Source organism: Lepisosteus platostomus, chromosome 20 (assembly GCF_059453375.1).
Source record: "Lepisosteus platostomus isolate fLepPlt1 chromosome 20, fLepPlt1.hap1, whole genome shotgun sequence".
NCBI lineage: Eukaryota > Metazoa > Chordata > Actinopteri > Semionotiformes > Lepisosteidae > Lepisosteus > Lepisosteus platostomus.
Window position 1 is genome coordinate 6,327,399 of NC_142630.1, and position 11,661 is coordinate 6,339,059.

General features: G+C 41.9%; 1 protein-coding gene across 1 annotated transcript; it reads left to right on the forward strand.

Moving 5' to 3' along the window:
* Positions 1-290: 290 nt before the first annotated feature.
* map1lc3b (microtubule-associated protein 1 light chain 3 beta) lies at positions 291-11,249 on the forward strand. The gene is made up of 4 exons (XM_088613991.1): positions 291-479; positions 5,723-5,778; positions 8,069-8,175; positions 9,711-11,249. The coding sequence occupies exons 1-4, from the start codon at positions 440-442 to the stop codon at positions 9,883-9,885; spliced, it is 378 nt and encodes a 125-aa protein (XP_088470117.1). The 5' UTR covers positions 291-439; the 3' UTR covers positions 9,886-11,249.
* The last annotated feature ends 412 nt before the right edge of the window (positions 11,250-11,661 follow it).

Genomic DNA, 11,661 nt, shown 5'->3' on the forward strand with positions numbered 1-11,661 from the left:
AACTTTATTTTGTTTACAACAGTAAGTGTGCCAATATCTTTAGTCTGCAAAGGCAACTATAAGGAGACCGATTTCATGAAGGCACAAATTCAGATCATCACAGTGTAAGATATGCTCATGCTTTTCTGCATTACGATGGATTGTACCTTCGGCCTGTTCTCCATGAATAACACAAGTACGCTTTTTGCTGGACTTCGACCTAGAATAGGTCCATCTCCCACAGCGCAGCCCCGGCCCCTCCTTCAAACCTGACGTCACAGGCCAGCTGACGGGTTTGTTTTGCTAGTTAAGGTGGAAATCTGCAGAAACGACACACGAAAGAGGAAAGAGAGAGAGGTTCTGTCGATTTATTGTTAAGCTTCGTGTAGACCACGCTGTTTTGCGTCGGGTGTTTTTGGTCTTGAAGGCAAGACGGTATATATAACCTCGACGGATAACTATGCCTTCAGAAAAGACCTTCAAACAAAGGCGGACATTTGGTAGGCACAGTTATTTTTCTATATTTTCATCAAGGGCTGGCAGTTAGTAGTAAGGTAAATATTGCTGTGTTAGTGTAAATGCTTTCGTTATATACGACAGTGAAGCTAGCATGTCTTGTTTTCTGACCTTATTAGTGTGTTGTAACAGTATTGTAGCTACGTGAACGTTTAGGAAAACGTTTGGGTGACTAAACACTGTAAGAATTTTAAAGCATATTAGAGTTGATAAGCGTTCTAGTACAGAAAAAACTGAACATTTATACCCTCAGGGTGGTGGCTGTCAAATTGTTTTTAAGTGTCTAGTCATAAGGGTAACGCTTACATAACCAGCGCCCTGGAAACTAGCTGTAGCCTGGTGCGCAAGTTAGGCTACATGTTATATGTTGAGGTTAAAAGTACAGTTTTTAAAGTGTTTTTTTATTACGTTACCATGGGTTACTTAAAAAACACCCCCAGTCCAAACGTTTTCTAAATGCAGTAGATTCGCTGCAGGATTGGGGGATGGGGAGGGAGTTTGATCAACACTGGGCCTCGGAGTCGAGTCTAAAATCTCTTTCCGAGTTCCGATTTAATACTCAACTAATATTGGAAAAAAGATTAACATCTAAAAGCATCCGCCACTTATCGATTCCCATGTGGAGTGATGGGCGAACAGCATTTATTTTAAAATTTTCGCATGGTATGCGCTTGTCATCTCGGTCAGCTTTTATTTGTGCCCAGTATTGCAACAACGTTGTGTAACGTTTCTGGGGAAATACCGTTTTTTAACCGTTACATTTTTTGTTACATTCCCGTGGCTACAACAAGTTTACTAACAGTTAACTTTACACGCCTTCAGTTGTTTTGTTTGGTCTTGTCGTTTAATAAATACCTGACCCGTAGCTCTATACTGGCCTGTTCTGATCCAGATGTTGTTTGTTTTTTTCCTACATTGGAAGCATTTTGGACTTTGTAACGTTGTTTGTGCGGGGGCTAGGGGAAATATAAACTGCGTAATATTTTTCAAACAAGAGAGATAGGGATAAGAGCAGATGGCCAGTGTTTGTTTTTTTTTTACTCAATCGCACACCGCTACAAGTAATGGGGCAAAGGATAAAACCGTTTGGTAAAACTGTTTGTTTTAGCAAATTGAAAAGACAAGTAGCACGATCGTTTTCCGGACCACCGCTACCTAGCCAATAGTTCTGCGCTCTTTTATTTCAAGAAACTCCATGCGCTGTACACCAGCGCTCACAATATACAAATGAAGCAAAAAGAAAGTGAAAGGAAGAAAAAACTCAGCAGGTGGACTTGTGACTATGAGCAATACTGAATTACACGTTGGGGGAAAAAAAGCTGTTGGTTTCTTCAAAACGGACAGGAAGCAGCAGATACTGGTTACCAGCAGTTGTTAGCGCTCGAAAACGATGCGCGATAGACATGATTTCATTTCACACGGCAGAGAGCTTTGCATCTTTTAACAACGGGGCCCTTCCACCGAGGTATCAAAGCTGAGAGACGAGCAGGCGAAATGTTTAATGGTTGGGGCTCTTATTAATATTATTGGCTGGCTGATTAATCATTTCGCGCGGAGAGAGGTTAAAAATGTTCAGATGCTGTGGCGAGGTCATCCAGGAGCAGGCGGCTGCTCTGTTCCAGCAGTGGGCTGGTCATCTGCGGTGTGGATGTGTGTGTGTGGAGTGACTGCGTGCCAGAACCCCACTTTGGGCTGTCCTGTGACAGGCTGAGTCACTTCTCTTCAGGGCCCATGGCCCCTCCCACGGGGATTATACAGCATATTTTCCCCCAGGAACAAGTAATAGGTTTATTCCCTGCTGAAAAGAGAAGAAAACGCAACGTTTCGGCCGTGGAGCCTTCTTCAGGTGACACTGCATCTCGTTGCTCCTTGGCTGGGCAGTAGTAGGGGCCTTTGTGCTACCCTGCTGTGAGAAGCAGCATTTATTCCATTGTGGGTGACGTATTGCTGTAGCTTAGCCAGAGGTACCAAATGGGAAAGGGAGTATTTGCATGTCACACTGATATTGTCACCTGAATAGCTCCTGTTGTGTTGGGGCAGCCCATCAGACCACAGATAAAGCTGTATCTGGTGTCACAGCTACTGCCCCTGTACGTTAGGCCCACGGCCAATTCCTGAAACCCCGGTCAGTATGGTGCATTAATTTGGACCTGTTGGGAGATATGAAACTCTTTGCTTCCCCCACCCCAGCTGGTGTGTTGACAACTTTGCTAATGGAGACTTTGGCTGTTCCGTCCTGACAATTTTGATTTGACCCAGGAAAATGAGTGTTAAACTGCCTGTTGATCACACATTACTGACCCATTGCTTAATGGTGCTTTTCCTTCGGGCACATCTCTTGCAATCAAACCACCATCAAGTATTGGGTTTGAAGCCTGCAGTTTGAGGTTGGTCCAAAGTTTTGATTGAGTCTGGGATTATTTATGCAATAAGTATTTACATGTGCAATTGGAGCTCTAGAAGCCTGTAATGTCTTAGCCATCTAAAACCTACTTTAGCTTGGCAATACATGTGTGTAGTGTTTTTGATTTTTTTTTCCCCGATTGCATTAGCAGCTGTAGTCCTGCCTTTGGAAAGGAAGCTTCAGCTAGTGAGCTGGTGGCTCTGTGGTGGAAAGTGCAATCAAAGCCAGCCAGGCTCTGTGAGACACTAGGCCTGCACTGAGCTCAGTCCCCTCCTCCCACTCCTCACATTTTCCTCAGTGTGTTCCGAGCTGACGGGAGGGGCTCCACAGGCACTTTCTGAAGGAGTCCTCATTGGCAGCCTGGCAGTCAATCTGCAGTTTCATTAGATTTCTAGCCTGGGTCTGAAGTGATCTGGGAAGGCTGCCTTGAAAACTGAAACCTGTGTACAGATGGCAAAGCTGATGCAGCACTGTGCACTCGCCCGTAGCCTAAGAAAGGTTGGAGGTCTTGTGTACAACCGTTTGCATTCTGCGTTTTGCTTAGATCATATTTACTCTATTGAATTCCCGTTATACCAGAGCAGTTTTTTTTCTGGAAGATTAAGTGTTAGCAACTACTAACATCTCTCAAGATTTTTCTGCAAAGCTATTATAAATGGAGTTTGTCATGCACTTGAAAACGTACCTGAGTTTCAGTTTAAATGTTTGCATTGCCATATATTTTGGAGACTGTTATTTAAAATTGTATTTTCTGTACAATTATTTTTAGAGCTATATCAGGGGTCTCCTTGGGTTATACTGTAGAGCACCCTGAATCAACCTTTATCTTAAGATAGGGAGTGTTTGTAAGACTCTTAATTGATTACAGTCAGCCAATTAGAAATACACATTGTGATGGTTGCTTATAATTTCAATTTCAATTCAAGGTGCTTTATTAGCATGACCGATGGGTGCAATCAGTGTTGCCAAAGCAAATCAAAATAACAAAATTAACACACAACATAACAAAATATAAAAGTAAAATAAAATCTACAGACATTTACAACAAAGACATATCATAATATTTACATATACTGTAGACAGATGGAGCATTATTGGGAGACAGACTCACTGTTCCTCAGGCTGTGACAGGAGATGACATATTGGGCTGCCAGTTCAACCGACTTCCCTCCTCCCTCTCCCAGTAGGATTGGGACCCGTTGTGATTCTCGCAGGTGTGGGAATTCTGGGCTTAGATTTCTAAATTTAGGGAAGAATGTTTCTCTAATCCCAGAGTATCTGTCACAGTGCAGTAGGAAGTGCACCTCTGTCTCTGTTTCTCCCCGCTGGCAGTAGGAGCACAGCCTGTCCTATCTGGGCAGCTAGGTCTGCCTGTGTCCAATGTGTGTGTCCAGGCTGTGGTCAATGAGCCTGTACTTTGTCAGGGTCTGTTTCTTTTTGCTGTTTCTTATCTTGGTCAAATATTCAACTAGTGTGTATTGTCTGTTTAGGGTTCTGTAGCATTCCAGTTTATGGTGTGTGTGTGTGTGTGTGTGTGTGTGTGTGTGTGTGTGTGTGTGTGTGTGTGTGTGTGTGTGTGTGTGTGTGTGTGTGTTGGGCTCAGCTCTTGGCTCAGCAGGGCTTTGTAGTGGTAGGAAGCTTGGTTGCTGTTTTTTAGGTGTAGCCAATACTTTAATACTCTTTTCTGTATGTTTATCAATAGCGGGTATTGGCCTAATTCAGCCCTGCACCCGGTGTTAGGTATTTTTGTCTGCACACGGAGGATGTTTCTACAGATCTCCATGTGCAGAGTTTCTGTGGGGTGTTTGTCCTGTTGAGTGTATTCCTGGTCTGTGAGGGGACCCCACACTTCCCTGTCGTATAGGGCAATGGGTTGGATTACACTTTCAAATATTTGGAGCCAGATTCTTGTTGGTGGATTTATTTTGAAGAGCCTCCTTCTTATTGCATAGAATGCCCTGAGTGCCTTCTCCCTCAGTGCCCACTGCCAGGTCAGAACTCCCAGATGAGCTGATGGTGAGACCAAGATATGTGTAGCTGGATGAGTGCTCCAATGTGTTGTTGTTGTTGAGTGCGAATTTGTACTTGTTTCCCTGAGGTCTGGCTTTCTTCTGGAAAACCATAACTCTGGTCTTGTCCAGATTGACTGTGACTATCAACCCAGCTGGATTAAGTCTGATCTTGACCTGGGTTGGAGAACAATGGTCTGGGTAATACCATGGTAGTGAATGGATCCGTGACTTGTCTTTTAATGGACTGAGTAGAGATGTTAGCTGGTGCTTTCTGAAACAAAGAGCTTGTACTTTGTACTGTTGTCCTCCCAGCAAAAGTCTGTTTTCATTATTAGTGGCAAGTAGAGGTTTTAATTGGAAACACCATAATGAGCAATGAATATAACAATTGCAATAATATTCACTGGCCAGGTTAAGATCAGAATTTGAATTAAATCTTGGGGCACCCTGTACTGCATGTGTAGCTGCTAAAGAGGAGGACAGAAAGAAATTGACCTTGAGACGACTGCTTGGTAAGAAACGGGTACCTTAGGTCTTTGGCGCTGCAGTGCTGAAGATAAAAAAAACTGGAAATATGCGGTCAGAGGTCAGAATGCCACAGGGTGATTTCAGTGGTCTGGGATGTGCCCATTGTGGCTTTCAGTTCCTTCTCCGTTGGTCCCAGACTCGTTGTTGCAGCAGAATAAAAATTACTCTGATGATCTCATTTCCATGAGAATGCTGAGGTTGGTGTATGAGGGAGGTCCTGTGTGAATTCACCCCTCGACATGTCCTTTGGTTTTTATTGCCTGACTCTTTTTCGTGTTCACAGAACAACGCGTGGAAGATGTCAGGCTGATCCGAGAGCAGCACCCAACCAAAATCCCTGTAAGTAACGAGATGAACCCCTTGTTTCTGGGGTTGATACACATGAAAGGATTACATTCAGTCCATTGAGCTCATTTACTCTGTAGCCATCTGACTCAAAGAAATCAACCACCTATTTCTGGAAAGAAAGCAGTATATTGGCTTCAACAGCATGGTTGGATACCTTGTGCCAGAACCCACAATTGTTTGAGTAAATAAGTGCCTCCATTTCCCAAATCTTAAAATCTCATGTTGCTTCCGTTGTGCTCTAGTGTAACTGTTGCATAGTACAAATTCTGTACTAAGGTATCCCAACATTGTTTGCCCCTTGATTATTTCTGCGCGGTCCTCTGGAAGAGCACGATGTCTGCAATATATTTCTCAGAAGTAGCTTCAAGCTCAACTTTTATCAGAATCCTAATGGAAAATATACTATATCACATGCTCTGTGTATTACTGCTGTTGCTTATTCATAGAACTCTTTATAGGTTAGTTAAGCAAGGCCTACATTTTATCAAGCATTGTTGAGTATGCCTTAGAGTGGTTACCATACAGATAATTGTCTAATTTAGTCGAATAATTCTCTCCATAACCTTACATGTCATAGAAATAACATGTCCTGGTCTATAATTACTAAGTTCAGTTCTGTCACCCTTTTTGTGCCAGTGTGCTACATTAGCAATTTTCCAGTCAATGGGCATTACCCCTTGTCTGCAGTGAAAATGTGAAGACTTATTAGCAGTCTATAAATAACAGCCCTCATTTCCTCAAGTGCATTTAGCAGAATACCATCAGGCCCTAGAGATGTATTTGTCTTACAAGTTTGTATATAGCACTCATACCTTTTTGGTCCCATTCTTTAATGTAGAACTTTCTTTGCTCTGCATGATGGTTTCTTCCCAAGTAAACAAGTGTTTGTGGCATAAAGATTATCTCTAACAATATGCAAGACTTGCAGTGTAAAAAGAAGCATTTTAAAATGCCATATAACAGTGTGTATTAATTGCATACCCTTAAGGTGATGTACTGTATTGCTTTTAACATGGCAAGCCAGGCACCATTATTAGAAAAGCTGTTAACCTCACCAATTTCATGTAAATGGTCCATTCACGTTTAGCAGTGTATGATCATGTGACAGGCTCTGTGAGGATTAAATGGTACACTCAGATTTGTGTTGGGCTGGATTTTTTGCCTTGTCACAGAAATGCCTTTTATGCGTGTCTAGCAGAGGAAGAGCAAATGAATCTTCTTTTAGAGAGGACCACTGGATCAATCATTATTAACCCTACACAAACGACACACTTTTAAAATGAAATTTAAAATTCTTGTTAGACAAACAAGAGGCCTGAAATTACACCCTGTGGATCAAAAAGGAAATGGTTTTAAGGACCTAATGCAGTTTTTTTCCCAAGGGGATTAAAAAAACAATCTGCAAGACGCCCACAATGGCACTGTAGGATTAATGTGGCTGTGGTATGAGACTGTACCCTTAGACCCCTAGAGTATCATGTTTCACCAGCCTCCCATCTGTGCACTGGGACTGGAGAGAGCTGTGGCAGCACAGTACTGCAGGATACTCACTGTCAGCCTACAACAACTCTTGTATTATTCCCAACTATGTTTAAAATGTATATGGGCAGAGCTGGAGTTTTGAATAATATGATTCATTTGATTTGATTCATTTCATACAAAAGACATGAAATTGAAGCTTATGTTTGTGGGTGGAAAAGATCATCTGTGTAATTGGGTGCTAATCTATGGAGAACCTTAGAATTAAGACTTAAAAAATCTAAACTCCTAGTCATAACCAGTAACAAGCTAGTCATGTAATGTGATTAAGGTTTAGTTAAAATTCAGGCCACTGAGTTGTTACACACCCAAAACTTAAGAATACATTGAATCACTAGTGAGCAAAGCATTACTGTAGTCTAGCAACTTAAATTTAGATCAGTGGATTTTACTTCTGATTCTGCAAGTCCCAGTGTTTTATTGATTTTTGTTCCCAATGGGGTCTTGACCACAAAGACTAGTAGTCCTAGCCACAAGAACATTTCTTGATTTAACTTTTACACTATTTTAACATTTAATCTTAAGTTTTCTGCAGGTTTGTTAAAGAGAAATCTATGAAATACCTCTGTGGTATACAGACAGAAATAAGAGCAAACAACTCTTAACAGTTGACCAGTCCAGACACCCTGCATGGGACACGGCTACCAGTCAAACTTCTAGAGCTCACAGCTGCCGACATGTCTTCTGTCCTGATGGCACAATCCTGAAACGGGGCTTTCTAAGAGTTTCTGCTTTGTTTCAGGTGATCATTGAGAGATACAAGGGAGAGAAACAGCTTCCTATCCTGGACAAAACCAAATTCCTGGTCCCTGATCATGTCAACATGAGCGAACTGATCAAGATCATCAGGTATGGTACTATCTGCTGCAAATTTGGGATGGAAGTCTTGAAGAAACAATCTGGGAATTGTATGTAGCTCAGGCTACTGGTGCTACAGGGTTTCAGGTGCTGCCTTGTGTTTGACAAATGTCTGATTTGTAGCCATTGGCATCCGACTACACTGGAGGTGGCAACAAGCTGCAATGCTTTTTCAAGCTCTGCCACTACATGGACAGCTGCTTCCAAAGATGACCAGGCAACCTGGCCCATTGTGTCCCGTTTAGAAATCTGTGCTACAGTCTCGCCAGAGTGAAAAGTACCCTTTCTGGAGCAATGAAATCACTAAGGGGGCTGTCACTGAAGTGGCCTTCCAAATATTCATGTTTTTACAATGTGATCTCATACATTTCATGCATCCAGAAAGTTTTTCTAGTGCAAGAGTGGGCTTACGTATGGTCGGTGACTAAGTCAAGTATCAGTTTATAGACGTTGGACCCTTTTCACATACAAGTGAGATTCTGCAGCTGAGTGTACTTTATTAATCGAAGCCTTTGAATTTAGTCTCTGATAGCCATGACAGATGAGGTTCTGCTTCTGTTCTGGAGCGAACGTGTGCTAACTGTGATGCAACATACCTAAACTAGACATTGCTGTGATACAGAAGGTTCATGCGAAACAAGACATTTATAATTTGCTAATAAATAAATTTAACTGTGACTGCCTCTTCTGCAGAGAACAACACAGAAGGAGAATGGTGTATTTGTGAAAACTAATATTTGGGTTAAAAAATTAAATGTATTTTTCTATAACATTTGAGATTTGTATTATTCTCCTGTCCAAAACCCTGCTGAGCATGGTGCTTATTATGGGCACAATTAATAATCATTTACTCTCTGGCATCTGGGATACACTGAGATATTGCCTAATCTGGGTGAGGTGGATATGACTTATTTAACCATTCAACCAAAGGATTTACTTGTAACACTAGATATGAAATGTATTTGTCATCCTTTGTGACAGTGGTATACATAGTCACTCAGAGCCCTTGTGTAAATTTGTCATCCACTGCGTCAGACTACAGTAGGAGAAGCATTGATGGCACAGTTGGGCTGTGGCTCTTATACTGTTGGTTACTTAATCTCAAGGTAAATTGATATAGTTTTGTGGATGGGGGTACAATGTCCCTTTACCTGAATGAATTCCCACGTTTGACAAGCTAATGGATATTGCTTTTCTTTAAAAGATACTATAGTTTGCTTTCTTGATAAGATTTCTGGGGAAATGCGATTCTGACAAAAATACACCATTTCATCTCCACCTCCCTCCCTCTTACAATATCGATTGAAATCAATTCTTCAATCCTCAGGAACGAGGGGCCCTTAAGCAAGCTGTGCTTATTCTGTGACTCATATGATAAAAAAAATAAATTCATGGTGTTCTGTAAAATGCATCTCGGGTCTTGCTAGGAACAGGGTTGGAGACCCCTAGTTTAGAGAGAATGGGTTTCCGCTTCCCTGGTGTGGAGTCAAAAGCCTTATGCTGTCCATCTTCTCTGTGGCCACCAGGAGGCGCCTGCAGCTGAACTCCAACCAGGCCTTCTTCCTGCTGGTGAACGGCCACAGCATGGTGAGCGTCTCCACTCCCATCTCCGAGGTGTACGAGCGCGAGAAAGATGACGATGGCTTCCTCTACATGGTCTACGCCTCTCAGGAGACCTTTGGAGGACAGGCCGGCCTGTAACCATCGCGCGCCGCTCCAAGCCACGGCCTGAAGACTCCCACCCCTCCAGAAACAAATGTCAACGAGCATCTTGTCAGGAAAAGAAGGTCTTTGCGACACACCCTCCCGATTTGGCCACTTGTTACAGGCCAAAGACTGGCGGGGTACTTTTTTTCTTTTGGTCTGCCAGAAAGATGCATCCGATAAAACTGGGTGTCTTGGAACAGATAACCCAAGTAGATCCAACTAGTCAGCACCCTTGCAAAGTAGCATAATGCTGCCAACTGTCTGTACAGACAACTCTCTCACTCTCCCACTCCCCCCAGCCCCCCTTGGTGCCCCTTCGCCTCGACATTTACCCTTCAGAGGCATGCTCTGTCTGCTTGCTAGGGATCATGGGGGTTTTTTTTGCTTAACGTAAGAGATCATTCTGTATTAAAAAAAAACATGTTAATTGCCTTGCTGTAAAGTAGATCTCTTGAGAGCAAAATGTATATTATAGACTGTTGGGTACATCAATCAATTTGGTACTTGGGGTTTATTTCCTGTGAACACCAAACGTCCATTATATTGTAGGTTTTGAGGAATCACTGTGTAACCTAAAGGCTAATATTTAGGCGAATGGAGGCAAGTGGATTCTGGGAACTGACAATAGTGTGGTTCAAGACCGTTATTTTATTGGCATTGGTGCAAACTGAAGAAACTTTTTTTTTTTCAATGCTGCCTGTTAGGTACTTCAGGATTCAGGCCATTTGGTTTAAATTCTGCAGGATTCATGCGGAGAAAGGCATCTGTGTAGTTAACCGTTAGCTTTGAAAATGTTAAGATGTATTACACCTTAGTTCTAGTGTATCTTTTCAGATTTATATTTATCGCACATTAGCCTTTTAGCTGTTTGTCTTGGAAAGTAAAATCATTTTAACTCTCTTAGCAGGGAAGTATGAGCAACTGTCATTTTATAAAACTTAATTCTCTTTCCATCTCTAAGATCTATTTAAATGTTTAGAAACAGCTGCTTCATCTAAAATACTTGTTTCATGGTTATGCTTAATTTCCTGTTTAAGTTCAAATTTTAAAACCACATATTTGTTAACAAGACTTTTTAGGGCTGGTGTTTCAAAATATTAATCTTTTATTTGTATGTGCATGTTTTTTTTTCTTAGTTTTCATTCATTGTGTACATTTGTTTGACGTTTTGACTTGTGTATTTTGTACATTACAAAAATCCGATTGTGCTTTGAGGTTGGATCTGGGCTCGATGCTTCCCGAAACTGACGAGCGTTCTTGTAAACGTAAATAAACACTGTGTATCCTGAATAACCGTCTGTAAGGATAGCGCTCACTGTATAAATAATCACCTCCCCCAAAATAAATTACTGTTCTGAGTTGTTGTGCAGGTGTCTCTTTTCTCTTGCAGCATCTATTCTCACGAGGACTTTTTGTTCATCTTAAGTGAACCAGAACTTGGGGGTGACAGAGTTGAGTGGTCACTGAAAAGCTGTCTTAAGTATGTCTTTGGACTGTGACAGGAAACGCACATGATCACAGAGGCAATATACTAAGGGCACAATGATGCCCATCCAGGACTGAACACGGTGCTCCGGCACTGTGAGGCAGCAATGCTAACCACTGGGTCAGAACTGAAAGAAAAACTGCAGTGGTGGGCCGGGCCTGGACAGCACCTCCAGCCCAGTTGTACGATTTAAACCTTTAAACAAAGAATCTGAACCATGCCATTTGTAACAACTGTAACAAGATACTTTCCCCAATTTGTTCTTGATTATAAAAAAAATAATT

Coding starts and splice junctions, on each gene's coding strand:
- map1lc3b (XM_088613991.1), top strand. CDS start 440: ATGCCTTCAGAAAAGACCTTCAAACAAAGGCGGACATTTG. Junction 5,779..8,068: donor AGCACCCAACCAAAATCCCT/GTAAGTAACGAG, acceptor GCTTTGTTTCAG/GTGATCATTGAGAGATACAA. Junction 8,176..9,710: donor GAACTGATCAAGATCATCAG/GTATGGTACTAT, acceptor TGTGGCCACCAG/GAGGCGCCTGCAGCTGAACT.